Consider the following 16,337-nt stretch of genomic DNA (forward strand, 5'->3'; position numbering starts at 1 on the left):
TGTAATACTCAATTCTACCTCCTCACTAATGTCAGAACAATTTAGTTAGACACCATCATGATTCCCTTTGCTGCTGAATGCACTAGAGTAGCTTGGCATTTATTAATATACTTGCTTTTCCTACCACTCAAGCCAGACAATGCATATTTAAAGACAAGTAAAATAAAGCCCTTTCAGTGTAGATGAACTTTACTCAGATTTGTCTGGCAAAAATGTACAGTGTCTGTAACTTGTATTGCTGTCTGTCAATAGTTCATAGCAGTAAACCCATAAACTCTCAATTAATCCAAAGACTTTCATAAGTAGGCTTAATGCTTAAAAATACAGTAAGTAAACCAAAAGGGGCTGCACACTTACATAGTATATGATTATGCTCTTTACCTTCTTCTGTGTAAGTGGAGAACTATTCTAAGATGTTACACGTTGAAACCAACAAAATCAAGGTAAACCAAGTGAGTTTGGATTAGAGATAGAAGGGAGAGAAAGGAAGTTGCTACGTTTTCCTAAAAAAACCCAAAAACTACCAAACTACCCTGCACAGGGAATTAAGAGCATTTCTCAAAGAAAAAGAAGAAAGTGAAAAGTGCATATTATTTAAGAGGAAAAAAGAAAACTTGCAGTTTAAAAGTGCATGTTAAGTCACCAAACTAACCACATGATGGCAGTCCAACATTATAAAAAGGGGGAAAACACGTGCATTTAATAGAAACTATTTGAAATAGTTCAGCTCTGTGTATACTACTCAGAACATACTCAAGCAATGCTGTAGAGCAGTGATTTTTAACCTTCCTTGATTTGCATACCTCTAAACATTTTAAGGAGGTAAAGACCCAACAGGCAGAGGTCTTTATCTTCCATTATCTTCCATTATCTTCCATTATCTTCCATCAAAGTGTGACTTTACAGTACAGTTCATACATGCCAAAGTCCACAGAAACATGATTTAAATACCACTGTTTCATAATTTTAGAAAATACTATTTCCATGTATTAGTGTGCTGATTTGCACATTCTTTGTTCAGAGTTCAAACTCCAATCCACATACATTCTGTTTCTGAGATACTGTATACACAAGCCAACGTGGTATTAGACTCAAAGGAGCTCTAAGTTCTTCCTTTAGTGAACAAACCCATGAACACATGCAGCAACCTGAAAAACGAGAAGGCCTGGTACATTCCTAAGTCCAAAGTACCAGGTTTTTTCATATGCTTCTCTCCTAATCCTTCTCTTTAGTTTCTTCCTCACTAACTGCAACCCAACTACCTACATAAATTCACACAATCTTTGGTATGCATATGCAACGTATCACTGGCTTATGAATCCAAAACTTAAAAGATGATCAGTGAGAAATCGAAAGTCGTAATTGTTGACATCCAGTCTCATTCGCTTTTATTCAGTGTTGCTTGCTACAGCTGACTATACAGTTTGCCTTTTATGATTTGTATTAGTGAGGCTAATGATTTACGTGGTATTTTCCTAATGCTTTTCCTAACCAGCACATGGCAGATTATTCCAGTTGGCACATATGCCCAAGATTGCTCCCTTGTTCCCAGATTCAGATTTTTATTTGTCTATATTGGAGTCGGTGTGCTGTATGCCAACCAAATTAAGATGGGTCAAATTGCATTACATCTTGTGTCTCTTGTTACTGTCTTTGCTTTTGTCAGTATAGTGAGTAATGCTGAAGACATGTTTCCTCATATCTGCATTCCAATTATATGGAGCAAATTAGCAATATCAGAGGTATACAATAGCCAGTAGCTGGCAAAACATTTAAAAATAATTTTTACACAACACAGGGCATCAGCCTAAAGCCTCACCAATATGCGGCTATTTGTCATTCTAAGGCAGGCTAGAAATACAGATTCAATTTAACTTGCTGTTGTGACTTCTCTTGGATTCAGCTGAGACAGTTAATTTCCTTAGTAGCTGGTGCAGTGCTGTGACATGGATGTGGTTTGAGTATAATGTTGATAACAGATGTTTTTAATTGTTGCTGGATAATGTTTATACTAAGTCAAAGACTTTTCAGTTTCTCAGGCCTTGCCAGCGAGAGCACTGGAGGGGCACAAGAAATTGGGAGAGGACGTAGCTAGGACACCTGACCTGATCTGGTCAAAGGGATATTCCATACCGTAGCGTGTCATGCTCAGTATATAAACTGGGGGGAGTTGCCCAGGGCCTGCCAATGGCTGCTTGGGGACTGGTGGGGCATCAGTCAGCAGGTGGTGAGCAATTGTGTTGTGCATTGCTTGGGGTTTTTTCTCTGTTCCCTTTGGATTTCATTCCTCTCCCCTTCTCCTTCCTTTCCATTACAATTGTTATTATTATTATTGTGGGGTTTCCCTATTTTATTTTGTTTTACTTATTAAATTGTTCTTACCTCAATGCTTGAGCTTTACATTCCTTCCTGATTCTCCTCCCCACCCCTCTGGGGGCTGGGCAGTGGGGGAGAGCAAGTGGCTGCATAATACTTAAGTTACTGACTCAGGTTAAACCATGACAGACTTTGCAGGAGTACTAGCTGTTAGCTCACCTGTGGGTCCATAATCACAGATGCCATGGTTGATAAGCATTCTTCCACTCGGTGATGAGAAAGTAAATCTGTTGCGGTTATTTAGAGCACACTAAACTGCAGCACTTCTGGCTCACAACTCCTGAAGTTGTGATTGAGCTTTTCCTTATACTCCTTTCAGTGTGAATACCTGTTTACACCCATGAAATCAATGGGCACTCTTCCTCCTAATTAACTTCCTTTCGACAACAGGCAAATGATAATCCAGAGCATCAGAGGTAGGTGGAGGAGTTTTTCCAGCCCTCTGGTGCCTCTGGGTGGTGCCATCCAACTCTTCTTCCATACAGCAGTGACCATTGTCCAGTTTTAGGTTCAGCATCCTTGTTTTAAAGTGCATTCTCCCCTCATTTCTCCAGTTGTTCACTGAATTGTTTTTCCGATTGCACCCAAGCATCCATGACAATGTTTGTTTCCTTCAAACAAGCCCAGCAGCTTTCTGTCCTCCTCCTCATAAAGCCTTCCTATCAGTGCCTAATCGGAACTTTGTGGAGCTAGTTGGCTTATGCTTGCATCATCACACCATTTTGATATAAATACTTGTCTGAAATATCTCAAATGTATAATCAACACACTTTAAAATATATATACTTTGATAGTTTCCTCCTGCTCATGGGATGTTTACAATTTCAAGCCTGCTATACCTAGTATCAAACTCAAAGTAGTGCATCTAGAAGATTTGCATTTTACTGCACAACTGATTCAAAACACACAAAAATTAACATGATGGCCTTTATTACAGTAGGTACAGAACATTAATTTGTTGTTACGAAGCCTTTACTTCTAATGAAGTTATTTCCACTCGGAGTTATTCTTTATGCTAAAAATCAAGGTATCCATTTTAAGCATTACTTATGCAAATCCAGAATCCATTCTGTTAATGAATGCTGGAGATAACTGATGGCTTGTCAATAATTATTCAGAAAATGCTTAGTTGTGCAAGTACTTGAAAATTCTTAAAAATCAAAAGTACAACCACACCATCCTCATGGGTATTTGTGGTATGACATGTCAGAAAGCTTATAAAGACTCCGATATTGGCTATTTTCATACTTAATTCAGAATGATTGCACCTATAACAGTTTCAATATATGCTCCATCTGCAAAAAAGTAGTTAAGCATATGATGAAGTGGGTGGACAAAATGTCACAGCTGTTTCATCTGCACACCACATGTAGAATTCCAAGTAGCATATGCAATAGTTTCACCTAGAAAACTTTTAGATTGAAATGTTTTTTCTAAGAGAACATCCTTAATCTGGTTTTGTCAATGGTAATGATTACTACCCTTCTGAAAAATTTTGTTAAAAGCCTACGTTAATCTTCTGCACGACACTGACCACAAAACCTTCATGAAGTTCCCATTTGAATGATAATTACATTTCAGAAAAAAATGGCAGCAATCTTTGATAAGAGGCATTCAGTCTCTATTTCTAAACTCTCTACTCGAAAAAAAAAAGTTATTACTAGATTAGGTAAACCAAATTTATTTTCTACATCTGAATCCTTACAAGTTTGGGGGATGTCAACCACGCGGCTACCTTTCATTCTTTGTTCCAAACTACTGTATGAATATAGGCACTGCCAGCTAAAGAGCTCTTTCCAGAACAGTAACAATATTACGTGTATATATGCAAGCACTACACTTTATGTTAGGTTAGTGCTTCTACAAGACGCTATGCATCCAATACATAAAGTAACTTGTACTGTTATGACAATGAATTCCTGGGGATACCCCGGTATATCCAGCACAGATGCAACATCAGGAGTCTTCGCACACACTGCTGCGTGCTGCACACTAAGCCTTAAAAGGCCATTTTCTCCAACACCGCTATCTCCTCGCAGCGCCATTCTGTTCCGCTCAACTGTTTAAAGCAGCTCCTGGGGCAGCCCGCACCGAGCGGGGCCCAAGGCGGCCGCGGTAGGGCCAAACGCCAGCGGGCGGGGGAAGGCCAAGGGCAGCTGCTAGCTGGAGGCACCGGCCGCGCACCCCGGCGGCTGGCGGTGCGGGCCGCCCTGACGGCGCGGGCTGCCCCGTGTGTTCACCGCTACACCCAACGGCTGCCCCCCACCACCACACGCCGTGAGGCCAGCGGCCGTGCCCCGCGCGGCACGCCTCCCCGCCAGGCTCCGGCACGGCAGGGCGGGGCAGGGCGGGGCGGGGCGGGGTGGGGAGGGGCGGGGCAAACCGCCGCAGCGATCGGCGCCCGCCGCCGCCCGCCAAACCGCCACACCCCCGCGCGCCGCTTCCTGCGCCCGCGGAAGCACCAGGGCCTGCCGGGGCAGCGGGTAGAGGCCACCGCGCATGCGCCACTCCTCGCGGTGCCCGGCGAGGCCACGCCTCCTGCGCTAGCGCCCCGCCCGGCCCCGCCCTCCCGCCCGGCCCGGCCCGGCCCGGCCCCTCCCCTGCGCAGGGGCAGCGGCTACCAGAGCCGCCTCCGCCGCCGGGAGACGCCTCGCCCGCCCGGCCGCTGGGCCGCCGCCGCCCCGTCATGTCCGAGGCGGGCCAGGAGCTTATCCACCTGGTGTGGGGCAAAAAGGCCGGGCCCCGCGGGCTGGCCGACACCATCTTCTGCCGCTGGGCGCAAGGTACCTGCGTGCGCCGCGCCCCGGCCCCGCTCCCCGCCTGGCCCGGCCCTTCCCCTGCCTCGGTGCCCGCCCGGCCTCCTTCCCGGCGCCCTTCCCCGGCGCGCCCCGCCGCTCGGCCCACCTGCCCGGGCGCACCCGGCTCCCCCCGCCGCGCCCGCGGGCTCCCCGCCGCACGGCCGCAGGGCGCCTGAGGGGAGGCAGGGCCCCTCCGCCCGGCCCGAGGCAGCGGCGGCCGTTCGCCTTCCCGCGCCTCCGACAGCGCAGCGTGTGGCCCACGGGGAAAATGATGCAGCAGTTTCACTTGCTAAATAATATGTTTTTGCAGCTTGGTCGTCTTCTGCCGCAAATCTTCAACGGAACTTAAAAGAGTAGGGAAGGAAATGTATTTTTTAAATATTTTTCTAGAGTATCTTGTGCCATTATTTTACATAGCTCATGTGAACATGAACATAAGTGGGATTTTTGTTTGGGGTGTTTTTTTGGCAGGAATGTGGGAGTCACGGATAAACAAAAGGGGGGACAGGCTTGGGACAGATTCACAGGGCGTTTTTAAACAGGTTCTTTGGCAATTGAAGCAGGTGTATACCATCTTCAGCATGGTATCTTAAGAGGTAAAACAACAATAACCTTTGAACCTGGTGTATTTCTAAGATGTTTATTCTGCATTTAAATTACTCAGCCTACACATAGGCTCTTCTTGACAGAGACTTACTGGTATTCTTTCAAAACTGCAGTTGCAAGGTGTAGTACAGAGACTTTCCGATAAAAATGATATGCAAGAAATCAGTCTGTGTAGCTGTCCTGGCTGAAAGAAGGGAATAATAGCTTTGTCTATAACTTACTATGGCCATTGAAGAGTTCTAGTAATGAAGATCATAATAAAACCACTGCTAATATGATAGTAGAATTTATAGATTTAAAACAAAATTAATGTGTTCAGGTCTGAGGGTAAAATTGGCTGAAACAAAAGGATGTTCTTGGTGTTCTCTGTTCCTTGCTGCTCTTTTTTTTTTCTTTTCTTTTTTTCTTAGTGTGAGTTTTGTCATCTGCATAGTTTCATTAGATGCATGTGTGATGTTGATTTGGGAGCTGCAAAGCTTCTCCCGTCACAGGACACAGAGTGCGTTGCCAGACTCTGATACCTTTTTCCCTACCTTAGTCTGTGTTCAAATAATTTAGTGAGAAATAATGGGGGGGGGGGGAAGGCGGCAAAATTCCTTCTAAGTTTTAGAATTTAACCAGAGCTGATAAGCCATTACTTTTCCTAGTGAATTGATTACTTTTATTGAAGTATAATTACTTTCTGAAATATCTCTTAAGTTTTGGTATGATGTTGTAGTTTCAGTACAAGGTTTTTGCAAAGTCACAAAAAAGAATTGGTGTTGAAAACCTTACATTATTTCTCTAACTGGTAATGTTAGATTAATAGAATTGACATTTTCAAGATTGTATATGAAATTTTAGCAGTTTCAAAATTTATTGAAGTGTGTGTTGTAATGCTCCACACTTGTGATCCTGTGGAAGACTGATGGAAAAGGCCTCTTGTGTTCTTCGTGGCTCCTAGAAAGGAACAATTATTTCCTATCTGCCTTTAGGGGAAGTCTTGTAAACTATGCTGTGTAGTATATCTGTTCCCTTCTCTATATGCTCTTTAATACAGTCAATTCTGTGAAGTAAAGCCACATGGTGATAAGTTAGTGTGTTGTTTGGGGGCTTTGTGCTGGGAATTAAAAAAAGTCAGGATTAGTCCCTTACATTGTGTAGCAGCATAATACATTTATCCAACTTTCTGTTTCTATTTTGTTGAAAAAGTTCTGCATAATTTATCTACTGTAAAGGAGTCTTCTCAACACTGACTCATCAAAATTAAAACAAACCCCAAAGATAGAATTCAAGCTTTGTTATTTCCAAACACTTCAAAGTTTAAAAGGTAGACCCCTTGTTTCACATTATATATATAGGAAGAATCAAACAACTAGTTTGGTGTTCGGGTGGTTTTTTTGTGGTTTTGGTTTCTTTTTTTCTTTAGAGTGTAGTACCAACACTGGTATTTATTTCCAATACTTTCTGAATGTTATCCGATCCTTTCTCAAGCCCTTGGGAAGTTGAGAGCTATAATTTACATTTGGAAAGAAAAGTATAGAGTATGGAGGGTGTTGAGAAATGTAAGACTTGAACCACTCAGTTTCTCAGTAAAGACAGTGGTGTTCTAGGAATCCTCATCATGCACCAAAATCATTAACCATCAAATTCATCTGGCCAAAACTGAAGACAGGCTGATTCTCAGGCAGTTAGCAGAATGGACCTACCTAATGTGGATATGCTTTTGAAGTTAGTGATGGTAATTCCCTCAGCTTCATTTGCAACTTTAAATGTATTGTTTAGGTTCCTGACTTAACAAAGGCATGGCCACAAAGTTGTTGTTGCAGTTGTTGGGGTTTTGTGTTGTGCTTTTTTTACAGAAATGTTTTTGTTAATGACTGCAGCAGAATTTGCAGTTTGAACCTTGTGGGTGCCATTTACCAGAATCCTCAAAGCTGACACAGAGGAATGTAGTGCAAAGGCTTGGTCTGCACTTCAGTGTTTCCTGGCATAGATATGATGACAAAAAAAAGGAGTTAGGACAACTGAACATACCCATGTTAGGAGTGGTTTTCTTCATTGATCCAAGAGACAAATTCCATTCATAAAGGCACTCATTAGATCAGCCCTAAGGCATGCAGCATCAGGTCTACGCAACTCTGAATGCCTGGCAGGTTTGAGCACAGCATCCTTTCAGAATTACCTAAGCTGTTTTCTCACTGGTCTTTGGACAGAAAAGAGCAGCTGCATGGTACTTCGTTGTCGGCTGGGGTTAAACTTGGAGTGGCTTATTGATGTCGGAGTAGCAATGCTGTCTTAAAATAACCACATCTTGCTGTTTTAGACAGACTGTCAAATCCTTTCTATTGTATATTAAATCTAGATGTTTATTTCATTACTTCCATAATGCAGAGTTGTCTTAAAATAGTGAATTCATTCTGGAGGATGCAAAACCTTGTGAAGCTTGCAGAGTGAAAAGTTAGGCTTTGAGGCAGGAATACAGTCTTTTGAGAGACTGTGTCATTATGAGTAAGTAACAGCTCTTTCAGCACTGTTATAACTGGAAGGAGACCAGAAGATACCATTTAATGTGAAAAAAATGGGGTGTGAACCTGTAACTTAAGTTGTCAAGAAGATTGTATTTTCTGGCTAACAGGCATGGTGGCTACTGCGTAGAGCTGTAAGAATTTGAAATGCCCTTTAACACAATTATCTAAATAGTGAACCCTAAAACTCTTTACTACTGTCTGGGCCCAAAAAGGAATATCTGAAAAGACATTGTCCTTTCTTAAAGTAAGGCTGTGGGGCTAGTGAATCCGGATGAGGCTGACAGGCTTAAAGAAAACAAAAGGTCTTGAGGAGTGCTCACATAGAAGGCTCTTACCAGCGTACAGATTCAGAAGTTTCAGTCAAAATTCAGGAGTTTCATAGAGCTCCTTTGGGTTTTTTTGGTTTGTTTTACAAAAGCGTGATAAAAGGCAGAAGCGTTGGAATCTTACCTTGTTTTCTGGCAGCTTGTTGCCCAGTTTAGTGGTAGCCTGCCAGGTAATTTGGATACTTTCCTCAAACTCTTCCAGGACTTCCTGGCTCTTTATCTACAACCCACTAAGTGGAGTTTTGGTGTGGTACTGCTGTAGTAAAGGCTCCTTTCTTTTTGTGTCTGTGGAAAAAGTTGTTTTGATGGTTTGGTGGTTTGTGTCCCGTCCCTGTCCCCCTGTCCCCCCCAAAAAAAAACTTCAGTTTTATTTCACTATAAAGATACACTTTGAAAACCCATGCAAAAACCTATATGCAAAATGTCTGTCATTCTACAACCAGCTCTGAAGAAAGGATGAAACATTAAGATGTGCTATAAACCTTGTACTTGCATAATAATGGTTTATTCTAGTGTTTTGGGATACAAAAACTGCCTGATAGAGAAAAAGTGCAGTTCCATGGTGAGAGACCAGCTCAGCAGAGAACAGTACAAAAAAATGAATAGCGCAGCATCTTTGTAGCTAGTTTGGACCAGGGAGAGAGCAAGGGTTTTTTTCTAATGTGGTTAATGTTGGATGCTCTTTAGGCACACACACCCTTGTCTCCCTCATTCAGCTAGAGCTGGTTCTTGCGTTTGTAAAATGACAGTGTTACTAATGTCTGAAGTGTCTTGGATGTGAAAAAAACCACATTTTTTTTAGAAACACAGATGCAGGAAGGGGGTGGGATGCTCATAATAGAAGAATGAATGGGTTTTATAGTGCTTTGGAACATGATGTGGAGTATTAGATGAAAAGCAAGAGTCAGTAACCAAGTCATACATGCGTTCTGGCAAACTATGTAGAACAGCTAAGAATTAGGTGTAAGAAAAGAAGTGTGGGCCTTGGTAAATGCTAGATTTTGGGGAAATAAAGAGAACAAAACTTTGTGTTGTGTGATAATAGTGGACAAAGGATATAAAGACAGATTTGGAAGTATCTTAGTCATTATAACTCAAAATATTGGGCAATACACTACCAACAGGAATCTAGATCCATTCCCCACCCCTCAAAGGTTAAAGCAGTACAACAGTAGTGATGTGGGAAAAATGAGGTCAATGGAGCATTTAATAGGGTTATAAATGACAAGGAAGATGAATGATAATGATACGACTTTATTTCATATAGGTAAGTGATGATAATTATACTCATGGATAAAAGGCAGGCAGGTTAATTAAAAAAAAAGATTATTTTGGCTGCTTTACATCTAATTTACTTCTGAATTTTTATCTTGAGTGAAAAAAACGGCATGGTAGATATGATTTGTTAAGAGTGAGAGTAAGTAGAAATTAGTTTGGATCAGAGATGCTGGTCTTAGCTGGTAGCTTAAAGGGTGGCCAGGGCATTACTATTAATCATAAGGAAGAGTGTGGGGTTGATGGATGTTTGTAGATATTGCCCAAGACGTGTTTGTTGTGGACTGCAAAAAAGGTAAGTAGGTGTGATTGCAGGCTGAGGTAGACTTGAACCCAGATGGACTTCAGACTTCTGGTTTCTGAAATTTTACCTGAGCTGACTTCAGATTTTGTATAAGGATTGAAAAAGAGAGCAAACCCGAAAACCCTAAAGCCCATTTTTTTGCTTAACAGCTTCTAGAACCGTAATGTTTATTAAGCATTAAGCAGTATTCAGGTGAAAAGAAATTAAGTGTTCCTTTAGGTATTCTAGATGTTTTTTCCTATGGTTGTGTTCTGTCAGATTCTGTGTAATAGCGATTTTGCATTGTCTGTCTCAAATTTTATCCGCTCTGGTGGAACACACTCAATTTTCTTTATTTTTAGGAAGCAATTTTGAAAAATAGGGCAGGCTTAAGCTGAGACAGTTCATGCTTTCTAATGAGAAGACTGAAGAATGTGAAACAAATTCAAGATTTCTTAAGTGTGGTTTAATGGTACCACATCCAAGTATGTTGTTTATCAGCAGTGGCTAAATCATTAAGACTACTAAAAAACCCCTATTGTTGCCATGTGCTCAGATGGCATGCAGTAACACTTCAAAGTAGAGGAAGACTTACCTTTTAATATGATAAGCCTGCACGAACTAATTCAGAAAGTTTAAAGGACTGGTGATATTTCTTATTAGGGCATGTTAACAGGGGAACGAAAAGACACTAGGACAAACTTTGGTTGAAGTATGGATTAATGGAGCTTCATTTGGTGGTGCTGGATCCAAGTATGTAGGCTTGATGTGCATCTGGGTTTTGGATATAAAATACATCTTTATAATGTACTTCTGTGCATTGAGTTAAAAAAAACCAAACAGGTGGAGCCTTCTGTCAGAAACAGGGGAAACCCTGTGGGTTTTCTTAAGAAATATGGCTGTGTAGAGGAATGAAGCTGCATTAATTAACATTGATAATATACAGCTGTGGGCTGGCTTCAGGGGTGGTGGGTTGGCTGATGTGCAGCTGTGGCTGGTTTTGTTAAGGGGTTGGGCAGCTAATGAAGAGGGAGCAGCCGAGGAAGAGAGAGGAGGAAGAAGCAGAGAGAAGAAAGAGGGAATGTGAGCCTGGGATGAGGAGCAACTAGGAGAAGGCAGCAGAGGGATGGGCACGAAGGGTATGTTGGTATGAGATGGTAAAAGACCTTGTTGCAGCTGGATAGTTTGGAGAGTGCAGTGACAATTGGTGCCCCCTTTTGAGGACCTTCAGATTATGAGCCTGGGTGTAATGAGTGGCAACAGCAGTGGTGGCTGTGCCAGGGGGATGTTTGAAGTTTTGAGTGGTGACGGTGGTGCCCAATGTAGTGGAGACAGGTGGGGATAGCCTGTGATCCATATCACGTTGAGATAGGCGGGAAGAGCCTGGGGATCTGGATCAGACACCGGTAAAGGTGAGCCGTTGGGAACAAAGAGGAGGAAGCCTGATAGTTTGGAGATTGCTGCGACATGGCTACATTGATCCATCTTAAGAAAAAAAAATCTTCACGCTGTTGTTGAACAACTTTCTGTAATTTCTGTGATGAAATATGGCCTACAGAACATGCAGTAGTCTTCTGTTGTGCCGCTTGGGATGATGTACCTGTCATGCAGTAGTGTGACAGTCTGCACCAGGGCGATGCATTTCACCAGTTCAGATTCACATCCAGGGGTTAGCAATGCCTTTGGTATGGCAGCATGTAATGATACAGAGTTCAGAAAAGGAGAAATTGTGGGCAAGAAGCATTGATTATTTTTTTTTTTTCTGCTGAGACTGACACTGCTGTGAAAATATGCATGTATCCCCTTTCTCCCTGCCCCCACTAGCTTGTGCTTGCTGGTTGGTTGCTGACTACAGTTGTGTGGTTTCTAGATCACACTGAACTAGAGTCACTTTAGCACAATCTTCTCAGCACTTAAAAAAATAATGCAAAATATTGCTGTGAGTAACCTGCCATGTGTCAGCTTCATCAAGGTAATTGTCCATGTATATGCATTTATCCATGAGAAGTGCAAGCTGTGAATCATCATATCTTGAAGAAACTTTAAGGGCGAGGTGGTAAACAATTCTGCAGTAATTGTTAAAGCATTTGCTGTATTACATGTAATTCTGAAATACAAATACATTAAAGATGGAAGGAGAAAATAGGGGATCTTGCATCTCAGTAAATAATGGCGTTCTTTCACAGAAGATACACTATGAGGCTTGCTTCAGTGGTTACAAGTGAATATTTGAGTTATTCAGCATATTTCAGGCTTAATAGTAAGCACTGATAGGCCAAAAATGAGATCAGTGGGAGGCATAGGAAATGTATTATGCATGTTCAGCAAAGGTTCAAAGGTAACTTTTTTTACATGTGAGACAAAATATTATCACTTAGACATGAGATTAAATTGACTTCTAAGAAATAAACCAAAATAAAATAAAAACTATGGTTTAAACATGCAGCCACGTGCTCTAGTGACAGGTTTACTGTTAAAAATCCTTTAAAACCCCAGCTGTTGGCATTTCATGGTCATGATTTCATTGCTGAGCTAAATAATTCATTTCTGTGCTTTGACCTGTATTCATGACAGTTTTTTTTCTTCAGAGAGTTTAGGCACATTCTGTTGCATTCTCATAGGAAAAAAAATCTTAAACTTATCTACTCTTTAAAGGTGAATAAATCGTGTCATTTCTGTTAGGGAAGGAGTATATGTAAACATGTGCTTGTTTATATATTTCACTAAATACAGTCTTACTTCATTTGACAGGATTTGTCTTTAGTGAATCTGAATCAACTGCATTAGAACAATTTGAAGGTGGCCCTTGTGCTGTGATTGCACCTGTACAGGTAAGGTGCATTTCTTACAGTAATTGTTCAAAATTAGTAAGCCCAGATTTTGTTCTTTTGTCTATATATGTGAAACGAAAATATTAAAAAAAAATTGCAGATCAGTTATATATTGATGTCAAAATTAGTGTGGAGGAGAGAAAAAACCTCAGTAAAAATGCAGAGGTGGGCTGATTTTGACCTGTAATTTTACAGAAGTAACTTGATTAAATGCAGAAGGTTGATCCAAGCAGAGGTAAGTTTGAAGTGGGGAATGCAGAATAAAGGAAAGAAGTAAAAGATCAGATATAAATGCAATCGTAATCCTTTCTTGTCTCTCAAATTCCCTGTCCTTGAGAAGTGTGATATCTGTGTCACAATAGCTGCTTTAGCTAACTGTATTGGAAATATTTGAAGTAATCAATTTTCAAACCTAACAAGGTTTGCTGAGAAAAGGAGAAACGTTACACTTTCGAAGTCCTAGTTAGCAGAATAATTAAAGTATGTCAAGTAACCATATTTTATTCTGGATATGTGCTTAGGATTTCACTTGTGCTTTGGATACACTCAACCAAGTGTGATTGTGATTTTTTTTTTTTGTTTTCTTACTCCATTGTATCTTGTAGGCTATGTGCATGCTCTTTGAAATACTGTTTCTGGGGCCATGCTGACTGCTGTCTAGATACATGACCTGTAGGCTGCATCTGTTCCGCTACAGCAGTTTGTTCAGTCTGCAACTGCTTTTCATTCTCTTAGGAGCACCCCGTAGAGGCAGTCAGACATTGTCATGGGCCACATTACTTTTTCTGTTAAACTGCTCTTGACTTCTCTTACACACAGATAAAGTTCTGTTTATGCCTAGGTATGAGTTGAGGTGTTGCCCACTGATAGAGTACCTACTAAAGTTACGTAGCAGAGTTAATCTGACCATGAACTGGAAGGTATCTGGGTCAGACAAGTGACATTGTTTGCATTGTGGTGTGTGTAATTGTGGAATTGTTTGCATCTCTGGTGTGTGTAATGTGGTAGTCATAAAACCTCTGTTATGGTTACTTCAGGACACTCTAAATGCTGTTCCTACCAAAAGACTTGTACCACAGGAAGGAGTGCCACTTGTTTACATTGTAAACAATCAATAGAAAAATATTTTATTATGAATTACACTCTGTAACGTAGTTCTGTGATCTTAAAACCAGATGTAGAGTGTCTGGTCTCTGATGTTAGAATTACAAGTCTTTTATTTGGGGGGAATGGAGAGAGTAAGGAACAGGACCAGCCAGCTCCTTAAAGGCAGTGCCAGGTCTTTACCATATGAAATGTTCTTCTAGACAGTGGTCTTCCAGTTTTATATGTAGTTCAACTTCTTTGAAATTAAGTAGTTAAAACATGTTTAAAGGTGAGCTGAGTCCCAGCTAGGGAAGGAAGAAGGGATCAAGGAGACCTTGCAGTGCCTAGTGCTGCTGTGAATTACTAAAAGGTGTGCAAAACATCTGTGGGGAGAGAACAGGGTGAGTCTGTCAAGGAAGAAGTGAAAGTTGAAACAGCTGTTTTTAAGGTGCTGCCTTAAGATGCCTGGAACAGCATCTAATAGAGTAATTAGACAGGAGTCTGCTTCCCAAAGATTGTTGACTTAAAGCATGTCTTCTTTTAACTGCAACATTAGTGTTAATGGAAAACAAAACAAAGATAAGGAGACAAGTAGGTTTTCTTTATTCTGCTCTGCAAATTATGACTTGCAATGGTTAAGAGAAGGTGGGCTTTTTAACTACTACAGGAGTTTCTTTGTGGGACTGGAGTTGTCTTGTACTACTCTTCAGTTATGTTGCAAAATATTTGTGCCTCCATTGCTGTAGTCCTGTGAGTTTGGAGATGTTTATGTAAATATGCAGCCTGTGTATTTGAAGTGTACTTAAGGTTCAAACTCAATAATGGTGAACATAGGTGTATGAGGTAGTCTTTGTAGTTCGTTTGAATGGGAAAAGTCAGTAAACAGTGCAGTCTCAGGGTCTCTTATTGAATGATGAGCAGCTTGAAACCCTTCTAATAACATGCAAAAATGCTTTGGTATAGAGCTTGTGACATAATGTAAAAGTTAACATTGTTTTGTATTTTATTGTTATTTTATGCTTTGATAACAAAGGCATTCCTTTTGAAGAGGCTTTTTACCAGCGAAAAGTCTACTTGGAGAGACTGTCCAGGTACTGAGACATCTTCTTTTATCTTTATTTTTTCTGGTTTAATAATTTGTAAAGCATATCCTGGTACAAAGACTGTGAAGTATTTTGCACTTTCTTTTTGTTTAAGTGTGCTAGCGTGCCATTTTATGAAGCATACAGTGTGTATACTTGCTAAACTCCCATTTTTGAGGTCTATGCCTGTCTATAGTACTTCTGTGTTTTATAAATATTGAAATCTAGTATTAGGAAAGGGAATGGATTAGAAATAATATTAAAATGCATTTTTCTAAAGGCAGCTTTATAATTATTTGGTCCAGTATAGTCAAACAGCAATTAGCATTAATAATTAATAAAGTAATTAACTCAATTATTTAGATAACATTAATGTATAAAAAAGATACTAGTAGCTTATATAAGATAGATTAGCAGCAGTTGAACTCATGTAGGTTTCTGATCTTTCAGAGGAGGAGCAGAAGAACCTTCTCTGTCATACATTATGTGATATTTTGGAAATGGCTTGCTCTGATAATTCCGAGTCATACTCTCTGGCAACATGGATAAGAGGAAAAACAACTGAAGAAACTGCTAGTATTTCTGAAGGTCCTGCGGAATCTAGTCGCCAAGAGGAACAACCTTGTAAGATGTATTTCTATACTAAATTACCCATCACTTAGTGAAGTATTATGTAGGGGTTTTTTGAGGGGCCACTGCTTTTTATTATTATATGGTTGTGATTTTTGCCTTTGTGATTCTGTTAGCAACAGATGGTTTTTTGTCTGTTGTAATTAGAGGTATTGATCCTTTTTGTTGAATGTGCAGTCTGTCACTGGAGTTCTAACATGTATGTTCCTCTTGAATCTGAGCAACTTCCATAATCTTTAAAATTTTGTTTTGTAATTTATTAGAACCTGCTGTGTCTTTAATTTGGAAAAATCCACATACTTCCTAACGCTGGAGAGTATTTTAACTTGTCACTTGTTGCTGTATTTCAGAAGAGCTTTTGTAGGAAATTCTGCAGTGCTTTATCTGTTCTAAAATATTCTGGATCCCCTGTTACAGACAAGTAGCCTTTTTCTCTTTGTTTGATTCTATGCAGTACCAAAACAACTTAATCAAATCAACTTATAGTAGATCAACAGAATTTTTTTTGTAGGTTAGAATTTTTTGGTTACCTGC

General features: G+C 40.6%; 1 protein-coding gene across 1 annotated transcript in view; it reads left to right on the top strand.

Annotated features, from left to right (window-relative positions):
* Positions 1-4,967: 4,967 nt before the first annotated feature.
* MINDY3 (MINDY lysine 48 deubiquitinase 3) overlaps positions 4,968-16,337 on the top strand; it is a 55,784-nt gene continuing 44,414 nt past the window's right edge. Inside the window, exons 1-4 of the mRNA XM_037383434.1 lie at positions 4,968-5,159; positions 12,926-13,005; positions 15,125-15,182; positions 15,624-15,797. Coding sequence (XP_037239331.1) covers positions 5,063-5,159; positions 12,926-13,005; positions 15,125-15,182; positions 15,624-15,797 — 409 coding nt within the window. The 5' untranslated portion in view covers positions 4,968-5,062. The remainder of the gene's footprint in view (positions 5,160-12,925; positions 13,006-15,124; positions 15,183-15,623; positions 15,798-16,337) is intronic.

Source organism: Falco rusticolus, chromosome 4 (assembly GCF_015220075.1).
Source record: "Falco rusticolus isolate bFalRus1 chromosome 4, bFalRus1.pri, whole genome shotgun sequence".
In the NCBI taxonomy this organism is placed as follows: Eukaryota; Metazoa; Chordata; class Aves; order Falconiformes; family Falconidae; genus Falco; species Falco rusticolus.